Source organism: Hemitrygon akajei, chromosome 10 (assembly GCF_048418815.1).
Source record: "Hemitrygon akajei chromosome 10, sHemAka1.3, whole genome shotgun sequence".
NCBI classification, from domain to species: Eukaryota; Metazoa; Chordata; class Chondrichthyes; order Myliobatiformes; family Dasyatidae; genus Hemitrygon; species Hemitrygon akajei.
Window position 1 is genome coordinate 124,415,684 of NC_133133.1, and position 16,733 is coordinate 124,432,416.

The following is a 16,733-nucleotide window of genomic DNA, read 5'->3' on the forward strand; positions in this document are numbered from 1 at the left end:
CATCCATGCCAGTTCTTGCAGACTCAGATACAGTTATTTCCCCCAAGTCATCAAGCTGATCAACACCTCCGCTCACTAATCCACCTCACCACAATGCCACCACCACTCCTTTATCATTTCCTGTCAGAGTCACCGTATATACAGAAACTCCTGTGACTAGCTTCACTTGGTGTGTATACAATCAGGAAATGTATATAAGCTAATCTTCTGTATTTATATGTTATGTTTTAATTGTGTTATTTCTGCTTATTGCATTTTTTTAATACTTCATCTTGTTTTCCTTTGCACTTGTGTACTGAAGAATGACAGTAGACGATCTTGAATAAAGAGCTTAGTAGCACGGTGTAAGCATTACTAGTGACAATCAAGGTTATCGGCAGCATTAAGATTGGTTTGTCATATGTGCACATATTTTAGCATTTAACAGTGGGAAGCTGTTGTAGTCCCCTGCGCAGAGATGTACAGAACGGGCAATTAATTCATCTTACTCTGCAATCAGCCACTGCTGCTGTTGACAGCTTTCCAGCATGTCCTGCCCCTCCAGCAGTGATCCGGCCATCAACTACTGATAGCCAAAACATCGGCAGTACTACTGATGGGCTACGAAACAAAGTGATTTGTATCTTCTCGTCCTGTTAGTGTTGTATTTCATTAGAGCCCTGCAGCAGGAACCTCCTGCAAACATTGAGCTGATATATTATACAGTCAGTGAAATGTACGAGTTTGCTGAGAAGTTTACAGGTGTTGCTAGGACCCTTTCCATGACATTTTGTGAGAACATAAAGGTATGATTTAACATAGTCACTGAGTCATTGACTACAACACACGAACAGGGCCTTTGTCATCTAATCTGTGTCAGCCCAGCCTTCTATCTAGTCCAATCTACATGCACCTAGTCCATAGCTCTCCATATCCTTCTCATCCCTGTACTTATCCAAATTCCCCTTCTGTGCAATGGAATTGGCATCCACCACTGGCAGCTCATTCCACACTCACATCTCCCTTGAAGTGAAGAAGTTCCCCCCTTCCTCAGACTCCCTGTTAACTATTTCACCATTCGCCCTAAACCTATGACCTCTACTTGTAGCCCCAGCCATCCTGAGGGGGAAAAGCCTGCTTGCATTCACCCTGTCTATAACTAACATAACTTTGTATATCTCTATAAGATCTCCCCTCATTTTCCCACACTCCAAGGAATAAAGTCCTAACCTAGAGTAGTAAACCTGTGGTAATCCTTTCCCAATATGGCATCCAAAATATTTTTGTTGGTATGTGGCATGGATTGATTTCCCTCAATCTTTAAGCTCCCCCCATAATAAAAAGATGCACAATGATTATCTTTACTGCCAAGTGAAGCCGCGAATGAGTTTTTGTAACCCAAGAACGGTGAGTTGTTTTCACAGGAAATGCTCCACACCGGCTAGATGGTTGTGAGAACGTGTGACAGTGGGTGGTACGTTTTTAAATCCTCGCAGTCCTGGTGTACACTGCAGTGTTTGGATAGTGAACAGTTGGGCCAGTTGGCATTGGTTTTGCTCTGTTCATGATTTTCCTTCTGTGAGTGAACACTGGACATTCAGTGATAATAACAGTAAATACTGTATGTAGTATATGGACTACGTGAATATTTATTTTTCAATTGTCTTTTTAAAAGATTAATATTAATAATTCTTGATCAGGTTTTCTAAAATGCTTCATTGGTTTCAGTCTGTCTCTGTTATACTTCTATTAATAATAAAACAATGAATACCTGTAAATAAGCAAAAGGGTTAAACATTTTCCATAAAACATCCATGATTATTGTTTAAGTTAATGAATCAATGATAATCTCTGCTTAAAATTCATGTGAGAGAATTTTTTTAGAAGATTATCGCCACACTCTCACAAAAAAGTTTTACCCCTCCCACTGTACCCTATTTAACCTAACACTGTCACTCTGGTCCAAAGTCCTGCCAAGAATCTATGTAAGTTTCCACGACAGAGATTTTGTTGTTTTCCCCAACGTTTGCTATTGTGGCAAGCTCGGAGGGTGAAATGCTCTGCAGTGTTTGACCCTTGACGTCTTTTCATTGCAGTGCTCGGTGAGCTGTGGTGAAGGAACGCGTGCCCGCTATGTCAGCTGCCGGGATGCGCAGGGCGGCGTGGCTGACGAAATGTTCTGCGCTCACTTACCTCGCCCCCCTGAAGCAGTGATGTGCTACAGTCCCTGCGGGAAGTGGCATGCTGGCGAATGGTCACCCGTAAGTACTCCAGCATCCACTACTCCTGGACGTCAGCGATGGAAAAGTTGTGACATTTTATTGTTGGCCAGCTAGAACATATAACCACAGTAGCAACAGAGATGATTCAAGATACTCACAGGGTAGATCAAAGTTCAAAAGTTCAAAGTCAATTTATTATTAAAGTATGGATGTGTTAGCATGTACTATATGAAATTCATTTTCTTACAGAAGTTTACAGGAAAAAGAAGCACAATTGAATTTTCAAAACAGTACATAAACAGGCAAAGACTGACAAACAACCAATGTGCAAAAGAAGACAAACTGCAAATAAAAATAATACTGAGAACATGATTGTAAAGAGTCCTTGAAAGTGAGCCTGTAGGTCATAGAATCAATTCAGAGTAGTGGTGAATGAAGTTATTCACACCGGGTTGGGAGCCTAATGATTGGAGAGTAATAACTGTTCCTATGCCTGCGGTGTGTAGCTTAAGGTTGTACTACCTTCTGCCTGACTGTAGTAGTGGGAAGACAGCAGGGCCTGGAGGGTGGAGGTCTATGATGAAAATTTAGATTTAGTTGGGAGTGGATGGAGGCTTCTCAAGAGGGAATAATTTCTTCTGCCTTTGGCATCATCTTCTTGGCAGAGTAGTCAATTATCCTGTTGACTGATTCCCTTTCTTCAGCCTTTATAGAGGGAATTGGCTGATGGTTGATGCTGGAACATTGCTAAGTTGTTGACTCCTTCTCACCATCCCAATCACCCTGTTCAGATGGAGACATCAGCAAATAGCCTGTCTATGATTTTCTGTGTGGTTCTGGTGAAAGTCAATGTCAACTCTGCCTCCCATACATCTTATTGGCATGATTTTCCATACAAAACACGGGCCAAACTCTTGTACAAGGTATATGAGATTCTGCAGAGCAATACACAGAAACCTGGAGGAACTCATCACGTCTGGCAGCCTGTTCCATCTATGACACCTCTATGCCCTTTCTTAATCTCTCTGGCTCTATCTCCGGAGACAGAATTGCAACTGACATCTTTAACAAGGCCACAAAACAAATTGAACACAGAAAAAGAAGTGAGCTTGCAGAAGATGCTTTCGGCTAATCTGTCTCTGGAGAAGGAGAAAAGAGAGATCAGCAAAGGAGAGAGAGATGTCAGAGATGGTAGTCAACTGTTTCTTTTCCTTCATAGATGCTACCTGACATGCCTGAGTTTCTCCAGCATTCTGTGTGTGTTGCTCTTGTATGAGGTTGCTGCAGGAGCTGATCTGTCCTCACTGACACCATCAACACCTGGCTTATTTCTCTGGCATACAGTGCTCTGTGACCTGCGGCCCTGGCACGGCCACTCGCCAAGTTGTCTGCATCACCTTTCAACATCAGCTGACGGCTGAGAGCGACTGCAACGCCATGGACAGACCCGCCGAGGAGCAGGAGTGCAGCTTGGCCTCGTGCCCCCGCGCCTACCCCCCTCACGACTATCCTGACCGCTCCGCACAGCGCGACCACACACCACCCCCTGCGGACTACCCCTCCCACGACGCAGTCAGTCAAAACAGATGGAGCAATCCGTCAGGGACAAGTCAGTGGAGGACAGGACCTTGGGGAGCAGTAAGTGAAGTTTACACCTTTCTTTGCTGTGTCTATTCTCAATTTAATACTCTTTAATCAGGAGACATTAGTGCAGGTGGATCAACAGATCAACAGGGATATGGTAGGCAAACAGGCCTGTCTCATGTGGTATGGTATAACTCTAGGAGTCTGAGCAATATTTAATGGAATAGAGCTGACATGGTACAGAGGGAACTAAACCATCGCAAATGAAAACGAAGAAGTTGGGGAGGTAACCACCAAACTGATGAAGATGGCCATGGGCTTAATTTGGGTTTTCAGAATCAGAATCAAGTTTATTATCACTGATATACATCATGAAATTTGTTGTTTTGTAGTAGATAAACAGAGCAGTACATAAAAAATACTATACTGTTACAAAATAAATGAATTGTGCAAAACACAATTATGAGGTAACATTCCAAACACGAGAAATTCTGCAGATACTGGAAATCCAAAGCAACACAAAAGCAAAGCAAAATGTTGGAGGAACTCAGCAGGTCTAGGAAAAGAGTAAGCAGTCGCCGTTTTGGGCTGAGACCCTTCTTCAGGACTGAAGAAGAAGTGGAGAAGACAGAGTAAGAAAGTTGAGATAGCATTCATGGATTCATGGGACATTCAGAAATGTGATAGTGAAGGGAGTGAAGCTGTTCCTAAAAAGTTGAGTGTGGGTCTCTAGTTTCTGTACTTCCTCCCTGTTGGTAGTAATGAGAAGAGGGTATGTCAGGTGGTGTAGGTCTTTATTCATGGATGCCACCTTCTTGAGGCTCTGCCCCTTGATGCCCTTGAAGTCTTCATCCTCTTGTGATCCTGTGCATTGGTGCCTCCATACAAGATGATGATGCAACCAATCAGAATGCTCTCCACTATACATCTGTAGTCTTTGGTGACGTACCAAATCTCCTTAAACTTCCAATGAAGTACAGTCGCTGTTGTGCCACCATCATGATTTCATCAATGTGTTGGGTCTACAATCAATCCTCTAAGGTGCAGAAACTTGAAGCTTCTCACCCTTTCCATCACTGGCCTCTCAATAAGGACTCACACGTGTTCCTCTGGCATCCCCTTCCTGAAGTCCACAATTAGTGACTTGGTCTTCATGACGTTGAGTGTGAAGTTGTTGTTATGACACCACTCAACCTGCTGATCTATCTCACTCTTGTACGCCTCCTCGTCACCATTCGAGATTCCGCCAACAGTGGTGGTGTCATCAGCAAATGATGACTGAGCTGTTCCACACAATTTAACAGTGTAGAGAGAGTAGGGCAGTGGACTAAGCATGCATCCTTGAGGTGCACGTGTTGATTGCCAGTGAGGAGAAGTTATCACTAATCTGTACCCTTGATGTAACTTTAAGTTTACGAGTCCTCTAGGATTCTTCGCATTTTGGAATTAGCAGAAATATTCAGCATGTTTTGATTTGAGGCTAATATTTTATAATGCTTTAGTTCAGCAGTAATGCAGCATTTCTTCACAAGCTGTTTCATCATGTGGTAGCTGTTCAGCCAGTATGAAAGGATTCATTTTCAAGTAATGTGATGTCCCACAAATTAAGTTACAAGAGAAAATTTAACATTGATAAATTGGCCCTAAGTTCGTTCAATGCTGGAATATACTCTGGTTCAATGGGAACACTTAAATCAATGGATTTGGGATCAGGATCCCCTCCAGAAGACTCAAAGATGTAATGTCAGCTCATGCTGCCATCTCAGCTTCTGAACAAGAGGGGCAAATTTCTGAGAGCAAAACCACGTGAGTCAAGCCAAGAATCGAAGAGGTCAGACCCAGGCTTCCCAGGTACATTATCTTCCTTTGTCCAGCCTCCCGGCCGATTATGTTTCACTCCATCTCTATCTCTGATCAGTGGACAGGTTTGATAATATTTCTTCAAATTTTATCAGTCACGTGATATTGTAGGTGAAAAAGCAAATCCCGACATCTTGCATGTTCAGCTGACTCTGGAGGTTAGTATTTAATTGTATGGGTTCCTGGACCCCTGCTCCCATGTTGGAGCCAATCTGAGCCAAAGGAAGTTAATGTACCTGAGAAACCCTCATCTAAATTCTTTGATTAATTCTCTGTTTCCAACCTGCCATATATTGACCAGCTGTCCAAAGCTCACAAGGAATATCCCAAATATTCTCCTCCATCTCCCAAGAGCACTGTATAGTAAAACCAACCTTACTGATGAAGAGACAATATTCACACTAGTACCGACAAGAATTGGGTAATGTGGAGAGCTTCACCAGGCTAGATATATGGAAACTGGAGATGCTGAGTCTTCCTTTCTTTAGGATGCAGCTGTCCCAATCCAATTTCTGCAATCCAATTGCAATGTTACAGTCCTGGGGAATGCATTCCACAACTTAGGTACACAAATCACTAAGGCTGGAGTTCAGGGCCTAGTGTTTGGAGTCCCATCATTGATGAGTCTAGAATTTGAGGCCTGGAATTTAGGTCTTCACCTAGGGCCTTCATTCTTCATCATCAGCGAGTCCTGAGTCAATACTGAAGATTGAAGATTAAAGCTCGATCTGAAGGCCAGAAGTTGAGGTCCGATGGCCGGAACCCCAAATCTGCCAGTCCACTGGGAAAGCTGGGGCCCAGTGCCTGTTGACCCATGAGTCTGCCGGAGGCTGGAGGCCAAAGGCAGCCTGCCCAGGGATTAGAGGACTGAGTATGTGTATGAGTGGGCAGGAAGGAAGGAGGGAGGAATGGGAAACAAGAGAAAATCTGCGGATGCTGGAAATCTGAGCAACACACACAAATGGAGGAATTCAGCAAGCCAGGCAGCATCTGTGGGAAAAAAGTAGTCGATGTTTCAGGCCGAAACCCTTATTGTTTTGCTATTGTTTTTTTGCTCGGTGTGTTCTGTTTTGTTGTGGTCTGTATTGTTCTACCTCGTTGAAATGTGTGGTGACACTTGCAGGCTGTCCTCAGCATATCTCTGTATGTGATTGTATTTAATGCAAACAACACATTTCACTGTAATTTTCAATGTACATGTGAGAAGTAAATCTGTATCTGAGTCTGAACACTATTGGAGAGGGAGTCCCAGGATTGAAACCCATGTGAAACGAAGGAGAATCTGAATCAGGTTAATTATCACTGACATACTGTATATCAAAATGTATTGTTTTGTTGCAACAGTACAGTAAAATACATAAAAATACTATAAATGGCAATAGGAAATGTATGAAAATTTTAAATTATTTAGGTAGTGCAAAAAGAGAGCAAAATAGTGAGGTAGTCTTCATGGGTTAGTTCATTGTCTGTCCAAAAGTCTCATGGTAGAGGGGAAGAAGCTGTCCCTAAAATGGTGTGTGCAATACATAAAACATACTATAAATTACAATAAGAAATATATATTTAAAATATGTAAATAGTGCAAAAAGAGAACAAAAATAGTGAGATAGTGTTCAGTTCAGAAATTTGATGGCAAAGGGGAAGAAAAAGCTGTTACTAAAACATTGAGTATGTGCCTTCAGGCTCTTGTATCTCCTCTGCAATGGTAGGAATAAGAAGAGACCATGTCCTGAGTGAAAGAGGTCCTTAATGATGGATACTGCCTTTCTAAGGTATAGCTTTTGAAGATGTCCTCAATGCTGGGAATATATTTCTAAGAGGAAAGGATTTGTGAGGGTTTTGATGGAGAACCTGCAGGCAGTGGAGTTTTCTCTGCCTGCTGTCCTCACCCCCCTTGTTGGGACACAGCATGTGTTCAAGATTTGCTATCAAATAGCTTGATGTTGGCCTGGTATTCCAGCTCTAGAAAGTTGCGATTAATGCACACTGAAGTTCCCTTGTAGGTCAACAGATTAACACTCCCTCTGTCAGCTGACAGACGAGAAAGTCCATTTCATGTTTCAAAAGCTTCAGGTCAGGAATCTAGAGTTGATGATTGATGCAGACTGTCTCAGAAGAACTCAGCCCTTGATGTAGAACCCTGAGACATAAATGCTTTCACCGAGTTGCTTACTGACTAACCAAACGTTTCAGTGCTCGAGCACTTGCACAGGAGGATTCCAACGTCGGGTCGTAGTCTGTCAGGATGTGGAAGGACGGGGTGTTGACTCCTGCGATGAGAGAGTGAAGCCTGCCGAAACCAGACACTGCGATGCTGGTGCCTGTCCTCACTGGAACTACGGCAACTGGGGCGAGGTGAGTACTTGGGTTTCTCAAAGAGGGTTGATCAGATCAAAAGTTGAGCCCATTGGACTCCAAGCTATCCACAATCTTGGTAGATTAAATTTTATTGATGGTAATTTAAAAACAATTCCAACTGACCTCAGTGTCCACTCAGTTATTCTAAATATTATCTGTCCACCTTTCCTTTCTCTCTCTCATTTGCCAAGAGCACTTTATAGTAATACCAACTTTACTGATGAAGAGACAATATTCACACTAGTACTGACAAGAATTGGGTAACGTGGAGAGTTTCACCGGGCTGGAGATGCTGAGTCTTCCTTTCTTTAGGATGCAGCTGTTCCTGGCATGGTTTGGACTACAGGAAAATTGCTAACATAGTTAAAGCATTGGCTGATTGGTAGGAGGCAGCGAGTGGGAATAAAAGAATTCTTGTCTGGTTGGCTGCCAGTGACTAGTGGTATTCCGGAGGGGTTGGTGTTGGGACCACTTCTTTTTATACTGTATATAAATGATACAGATGATGGAATAGATGGCTTTGTTGCCAAGTTTGCAGAGGACAAGAAGATTGGTGGAGGGGCAGGTAGTGTTGAGGAGACAGGTAAGATGCAGAAGGACTTAGACAGAAGAATGGGGAAGAAAATGGCAAATGCAATACAATGTTGGAAAATGCATAGTCATGCACTTTGGTAATAGAAATAAATGTGTACACTATTTTCTAAATGGGGAGACAATCCAGAAATCTGAGATGCAAAGGGACTTGGGAGTTATTGTGCAGAACACCCTAAAGGTTAACTTGCAGGTGATGAGGAAGGCAAACGTTATGTTAGCATTCATTTCAAGAAGTCCAGAACACAAGAGCAGGTTTGTGATGTTGAGGCTTTATAAGGCACTGGTGAGGCCTCACCTTGAGTATTGCGAACAGTTTTGGGCCCCTCATCTTAGAAAAGAAGTGCTGGCATTGGAGAAGGTCCAGAGGAGGTTTACAAGGATGATTCCAGGAATGAAAGGGTTATCATACGAGGAACATTTGATGGCTCTGGGTCTGTACTTGCTGGAACTCAGAAGGATGAGGGGGAATCTCATTGAAAACTTTCAAATTTTGAAAGGCCTAGACAGAGTAGATGTGGAAAGGATGTTTCCCATGGTGGGAGAGTCTAGGACAAGAGGACACAGTGTCAGGATAAAACAGATTTCAAAACGGATGTGGAGAAATTTCTTTAGCCAAAAGATGGTGGATTTGTTGAATTTATTACCGCATGCATCTGTGGAGGCCAGGTTGTTGGGTGTACTTAAAGCAGAGATTGATAGGTTCTTGATTGGATATGACATCAAAGGCCAGGAACTGGGGTTGAGGGGGAAAAGTAAAAAGGATCAGCTATTATTGACTGCGGAGCAGACTCGATGGGCAAGGAGGCCTAATTCTGTTCCTATGTCTTATGGTCTTATGGACTCTTGACCTAATGTTCTACCTCATTATAATCTTACACCTCATTGTTTATCTGCACTGCACTTTCTCTGTAGCTGTTACACTTTATTCTGCACTGTTACTGTTTTACCTTGTTCTAACTCATTCACTGTGTAATGATCTGATCTGCATGAACAGTATGCAAAGCAGTATTTCACAGTATCTCACCATATGTGAGAATAAAACAAGTCCAATTTCCAAAAGGCAAGGCATCTCCCCATGTAAATTTGACACCCAATGACCATATGCAGTGTCAACACAGAACATAAACATACAGCAGTACAGCACAGTATAGGTTTTCCAGCCCACAACCTTTTAACATGCTCAAAGATCAATCTAACCCTCCCACAGTCATCCATTTTTCTTTCATCCCTGTGCCTATCTAAGAGGCTGTTAAATATCCCTAATGCATCTGCCTTCTCTACCACCATCCATGGCTGCATGTTCCTTGCACCCACCAACCTCTGTAAAAAAACTACCTCTGACATTGCCCTATACTTTCCTCGAAACACCTTAACAGTATGCACTCTTGTATTAGCCATTGCTGCCCTGTGAAAAGAAAGCACGACTATACAACTATCTATGCTTCTTATCATGTTGTATTCTTCTCTCAAGTCACATCTCATCCTCCTTCATTTTCAAAGAGGAAAGCCCAAGCTTGCTCAGCCTTCCCTCATAAGACATGTTCCCTCATCCAAGTCATCTTCATACTAATTCTCCTCTAAAGCTTCCACATTATTTTACAATGAGGCAACCAGAACTGAAAACATTACTCCGAGTGTGGACTAACCAGAGTTTCATAGAGCTGCAACATTACCCTGCAGCTCCTGAACTCAGTTCCCTGACTAATGATGGAAACACATCATACAATTTCTTGACCACCCTATCATCTTGCCTGGCAACTCTGAAGGAGCTGTGGACTTGGAGCCTACTGCTGAGAAGGTTTCTTCACGCTGCTATTAACTCTGTACTCTACATTCAGGTTTGACCTTCCAAAGTGTAACACAATACTTTTCCAGAATGAATTCCATCTGCAACGTCTCAGCCCAGCTCTGCATCCTGTCAATGTCCCGTTGTAACCTACAGCAACCTTTAACACTATCCACAACACCAACAACCTTCGTGTTCGACATTCCACTCCATGAAGCCACTCACCAATGCTTTTGAAAGTGTGTTTTTGCGGAATCTCAATCCCGTTAATGCTGTATCTGTTTTCAAACTGCTGTCTAAAATTCCCCACAGTAACATCTCCTAATAACCTGTACCACTGGTGATACAAAAGCAGCATGCAATGAATATTTGTCATATTTCTCATAACATTTTAGGAGGCCATTCAGCCCATTGTCAATACTTCAGGTATTCGCATCAATCCCATTCCATAATTCATTGCCAAGATCCTGTTCTCTCACAGACCTTCTGATTCCTCCCAATTTTACCACTGTACAGCTATGCCAAGGGGCACTTCACTGTAGCTATTTAACCAGCTTACACGCCATCACAGAGGGAACATGCAAACTTCACACAGACAGCACCAGAGGTTAGGATCGAACCCAGGTGTTCAGAGCTCTGGCATTGATATTAACTCTACAGCAGTGAGCTCCCTTTACTCTATCAAATATCCAAAGTGAAAGTACATTTCTTATCAAAATATGTATATATCACCATATACTGCACTAAGATGCATTTCTTGCAGGCATTTGTTGTTGTTGAGTGCTGTCGAGTCATTGTCGACTATGGCAACCTTCTGGATAGTGTAGTTCTCCATAGAGTTTTTGTGGCAAGATATGGAAGCAGACAGCCAGGCCTTTCTCCCGTGCAGATATTGATGCTGCCCAGGTTGGGACCCGGCTGGATTTGAATTCAAGACCATCCACCTTGAACACCAGTGCTAATGCCACTACACCATTGGCTGGCAGGCATTCACAAGAAAATAAAGAAATATATTAAAATATATGAAACAAGTATACATGAATGAAGACTGGCAAACAACCAATATGCAAAAGAAGACAAATTGTGTAAATAATTAGAAATACAAATAATACCGAGAACATGAGTTGTAGAGGCTTTGAAAGTGAGTCTGTATGTTGTGGATTCAGTTCAGAGTTGAGTTGAGTGAAGTTATCCATACCAGCTTAGGAGCCTGATTGTTGAAGGGTAATAACTGTTCCTGTTCCTGGTGGTTTGAGACCTAGGGCTCCTGTATTCCTTCCTAATGCCAGGAGCAAGAAGAGAGCATGGCCTGGATGGTGGGATTTCTTGATGATGGATGCTGCTTTCTAGTGACAGTGCTCTCTGCAAATGTGCTCACTGGTGGGAGGGTTTTTTCTGTGATGGACTGGTCTGTATCCACCACTTTCTGTAGACTTTTCTGTTCTTGGTCATTGGTGTTCCTATATTAGGCCACAGAGCAACCAGTTCAGGTACTCTCCAGTGTGCATCTATAGAAGTTTGTCAAAGTTTTAGATGACATGATGAATTTATGCAAAATTCTAACAAAGTAAAGGCATTCTAATGCCTTCTTTGTCATGGCACTTAGGTACTGGTCCCAGAACAGATTACCTGATATGATAACACAACCCTTTCCACCTCCGATCCCCAAATGAGGACTGGCTCACGGACTGCAGGCTTCCTCTTGTACTTCATAATCAGCTCTTTGGTTTGCTGAAGTTGAGTGAGAGGTTGTTGTTGTGGCACCATTCAGCCAGATTTTTAATCTCCCTCCTATAAGCTTATTTGTCACTGCTTTTCCTCTACATTATGAAGGTAAATAATTTGTCACTTCTGCAGTGTTTTTCACTATTCTCTGAAAATGCATTTTTCCCCTCCCTGGACCCGGTCTTACTCCATATGCCTCTCTGCAATGTGGTACTGCTCATCAGCTCTCACATCTCCTTTGAGTCAGGGGTCACATGGTCATATGGCTCTTCAATCCTTAAGTACAACTGCTGTGGTGGCAGCTCGTGTTGTCTCGGAAACAGTTGTGAAACCAGATGATGATCTTTGCGGATTACCCATCCAGCAAACTGCCTTTGTCAAAAGCTCCATTCTGGAAAGTGCTATACAGCTATTAAATTAAACAAAACTTCATGCCATCCTAAAAGTCTCTTTTGCTGGGCAGATATTTTGATCAAACATTCTAATTAGCACACCCCCTCCCTCTATCTAGTACCTCTCACACTACACTAAACTGTAACCACAGTAAATCACTTTTTATAATCCTATTTACATTGCAAGTACATGCTTGTATTTATGTTTTATGCAAATCTTATTCCAGATCCGTACATTAACTTATAACTTGATTTTTCATATAATTCTGTATTCTTTGTAATTGTTGAATGGTGCTGTTACCTGTTGCATGCCACATCCCAACCAACACACTGCAGTAAATTCCTAATATATCTAAACGTATACGGAGAATAAAGTTGATCCTTGATCATTAATCCTTTAAAACTTTCTTTGCAACCACATTTGACTTTATAATATGCTGCTAACAAAGCAGCTGAACTATAAAGCTGTTCACACCTCAGTAAAATTCGAACAACAGATAGCCAGTAAGTACCAGATAGATTTTCAATATATTTCATTAATGACTGATTGAAATGTATTGGAGACCACATTGCTAACCTGTTGGGTTTTGACCCTGTGGAGAGATTCCGTACAACTCTCTTGCAGAAACCAGACTGAGATAATGTTGTTATGTCAGCTCTCATTGTGCTTTCTGGTTCTTGCACAGTGTACGCGACCATGTAACAGTGGAACAAGGACAAGGCTGGTTATCTGCCAGCTCCCACAAGGCCAACAGCTGAGTGACCAAAACTGTGACATCTTGGAGAAGCCTCTGGACAGGGAACAGTGCAACATGCAACCTTGCCCCGGCAGTGTCTCGTGGCATCGCGGACCTTGGAACTCGGTACGATAGCATACTCTTTCTCTATTTCTCTAGCATTTTGTGTGTACCCACTCAGAGTCATTTGTGATTAATTTCAGGGAGCTGTAATTATTTTGATCTTGAATGTAATGTTAGCAATAACTGTGCAAACAATGTAATTTTTTTTATGAAGATAAGGGAGAGGTTAGAATTCAAACATTTATCAGGGATACATTCCATGTAGCTGGCCCGTGTAAAGGTCAACAGACTAAGATGGTGCTTTAAAGATGTACAAAAAACAGTTGAAACTCAGTAATTTAAAGCCTTTGAAGAATATAACTTTCAGTGCAATGTAACCTTCGTGACAGAACTTTCAGATATACAAGGGAAACAATTTATGTCAGAAAAAAAATTGGCAATGTATAACTCAGCTTCTATTGGTTTCACCATCAATAATTTGTAAATTTGTCCATAGGGAGTGTTTTTTTATTGCAATGCTTCAATACACCAATAAGTGAAAACTAGATAAATTGTATGATAGAGCGTGTAATTTTGTACAGAATGTATCTTTAATGTTTGTTTTAATCATGAATGCAGTGAGGAAACTCTTTTACTGATGCACATTTTCATGTGATTTTACTGATTGGTGCTTTAATCCTCTGCAGCCAGACATCAGTGTCTGGCTACAGTCAGAACAGAAGACGCACAACGGGAATACCATGGGTTAGCCGTGATAAACCCCATTCTTATTTTGCAACCTAATTTTATAAATGCAGTTGGTGTACGGATATCTGAAATTTATTTCAAAAGAACTTAACTTTAAACATGAAAAACTAGTAGCTGGTTTTTAGAAGTTTCTCACTTTATTAATGAACACACCTTAAGCTGGATATTATCACATGGAAGGTAGTCTCTGTTCTTTGGTCTCGCTCCTTGTTGGTAATCTCCAGTCACAGTTGATGTTCCAAGCGGATCAAAGGCTGAGATACAACTGTCTGACACAATAAAGGCAAAAATTATGAAAGTCCTTGCAGAACGCAGTAAAGCCACTGTTTGTCGATTTTATCTTCTGGCTTTTGAGTAGGTTGCTTCAGACTACATTTAATTGAAGAGAGTCAGGTCAGTGCTATAGGGTTTCATTCCCCACAGGGCAAATGACTTACTGACTGTGAGATTAACCGCGGTTATAGGTTTTCCAGCATTAAACAGTTTATTACCTCTCGACATGCTGCTCCAGTTTGAACAGAGTGGAAAGCAAAGTACCTCCAGTCATCTCTGATGATGCAACTCACTCTCAGACCCTCACTTGTTCACACAATGTGAAAATCTGTGCTTCTTGGCAAGCAGTTTTGTAGGCTGTGATCTGTAGCCTGGTTTACGTTGGTATGTCAGTAAAATTCGTCTGAGCTGTGGCTATCTCATACTGTAGAATTCTCTCACTGGCAACTTGACATGAAACCTTGGCGAGTGTGGCACTATCACTTTAAATGTGGTCAAATAAATTGCATTAAAACATGCTTCAGCCTTACTCTATTTGTAGCTATGTTTCAATAATTAACCAATATAGATGTTTAGAACAGCGATATTGTGAGTTCAGGGTTTTAGTTGGCTCATTATCATTTCCTGTTTTTACACAATTCTGGGTATGATTGTCACCTTTCACAGCATCCTTTTATGTTCCTTTATGGCCATTAGATTGTACAACATTCAACATGGGTGGACCCAATCACAGTGCTCTTGATGACGTGCCCATTTGAATTAAGCTTTCATGCCTCGAAGAATTTAAATGTGGCCCCGTTTAATGTGTGGCAGTAGATGTTATTTTGTCTGAAAGCTGACCAATGTGAAATAAAAGCAGAGACTCGTGAAAATGCTCAGGCTGTCAGGCTGCATCTGTGGAAAGAGTGTGAGAGTGAGATAGTGTTAATGTTTCAGGTTCAAGATTCCCCACCAGAACTGAGCGTGTACTTATTTACTTCAATAATGTGTTTTTCTTTCAATTTGACCAAACAATTAAAGCTTTAATTGAAAGTAACTGGCCAGTCATTGTGTGGGACGGTCAGAGTGTACTATGGTTCTATGCAGGATCTAAAGCCTTTATTTCCATATCATAAGCCAATATAGAATGCCCAGGAAACTCACAGACAAAGGCGTTTATGGCAACTGAATAAAGAAAGAAGAATGGTCTTGGGTCTTAGTTTAGAAATCTTCAAGAAATTGTAAAAATCTTAGGGGAAGTTGGCAGTAATTTTAAACTGGGTGAATGCAATATGATTTTCACATAAATCTTTGGCTGGTGTCATTGGGGCCTGCATAACTATCCAAAATCTGAATTATCTTCATACTGAGGTAAGAAAAAATCTGCTCAAAATGCTGTTATTAAGAAAAAAAGCTGTAATTAATACTAAACCTGTGAATGGTTCTTAATTATCCACTATCATGCATGATAATAGGCTGCATTACTGTGTCAATTATTTTTTGTTTGTTTATGATGCAAGTGATGTAAAGGTCTCTTCACCTACTCCATTCTAAACCCAAAAGTTAATGGTAACTTAACTGGAAATGCTTTGCTACAATTCAGCGTCATTTGAGGTCTTATTCCACTAAAGGTATGTTGCCCATTTGGTATAATGTCGAAATGATTAGCCAACACCTTTTTCCTGAGCAAAAATACCTTTCTGTTGTCTCAAAAAGTATGCTTTGCATTTTCAGTTTTTTTTTCTCTCTGTGTCTTTGGTCAATCATTGTAATCTTGTTTCTTTCTATTTGTTATCATTCTTGTGATCATGATACATTTATCTGTTGGGCCATTCTGCTATTTAATACACTTGTCTTTCACACGGTTTATAATACATGATTTGCTTTGTGTATTCTGAACAAGTGCCAACATTCTCCCACTGAATTAACTTAATGAATGGATTGCATCTGCATCATCAGTGCTTTATGGTCCTTTGTTTAAAATGTATTTATTTTTGCATTCATTGCGATATTTATTTTGAGTGACATATGGAAAATAATAACCTTGTTCACAAACCTCATTTCATATTGTAAAATATTAAAGAGCACAATATTGTCAAATCCGTCTGGTGCTTTTAGTATGGTGTAAGGATTTTAGATCTATCTAGTTAGCTGAAAATTTCTTCCTAGAGTGTGGACTGTTACTGAACAAGTAGCTGGAAGCAATTTTTACGACTAGTCTCTGATTTCAGCATCTTAGGTTAAGACTCCTGTGTTATCTATATGTATTCCATATGACATGCATTGAATTTCACTATCACTGGGTCTCACTTGTAGCTGTGAACTATAATAAGTCTTGAGAACTTTGTAGGAAGTATCCTCAGTGACCATCTATACACCTGCACATTAATGCTAATATCCAATCAGCCAATCATGCGGCAGCAACTCAATGCAT

General features: G+C 41.2%; 1 protein-coding gene across 2 annotated transcripts in view; it reads left to right on the top strand.

The window, feature by feature from the left end:
- Positions 1 to 16,733, top strand: part of LOC140734642 (A disintegrin and metalloproteinase with thrombospondin motifs 20-like) — a 536,409-nt gene that overhangs the window by 327,934 nt on the left and 191,742 nt on the right. For both annotated transcript variants that reach the window (XM_073058884.1, XM_073058885.1), the window contains 4 exons: positions 2,076 to 2,240; positions 3,546 to 3,839; positions 7,839 to 8,000; positions 13,187 to 13,363. In XM_073058884.1, coding sequence (XP_072914985.1) covers positions 2,076 to 2,240; positions 3,546 to 3,839; positions 7,839 to 8,000; positions 13,187 to 13,363 — 798 coding nt within the window. The remainder of the gene's footprint in view (positions 1 to 2,075; positions 2,241 to 3,545; positions 3,840 to 7,838; positions 8,001 to 13,186; positions 13,364 to 16,733) is intronic.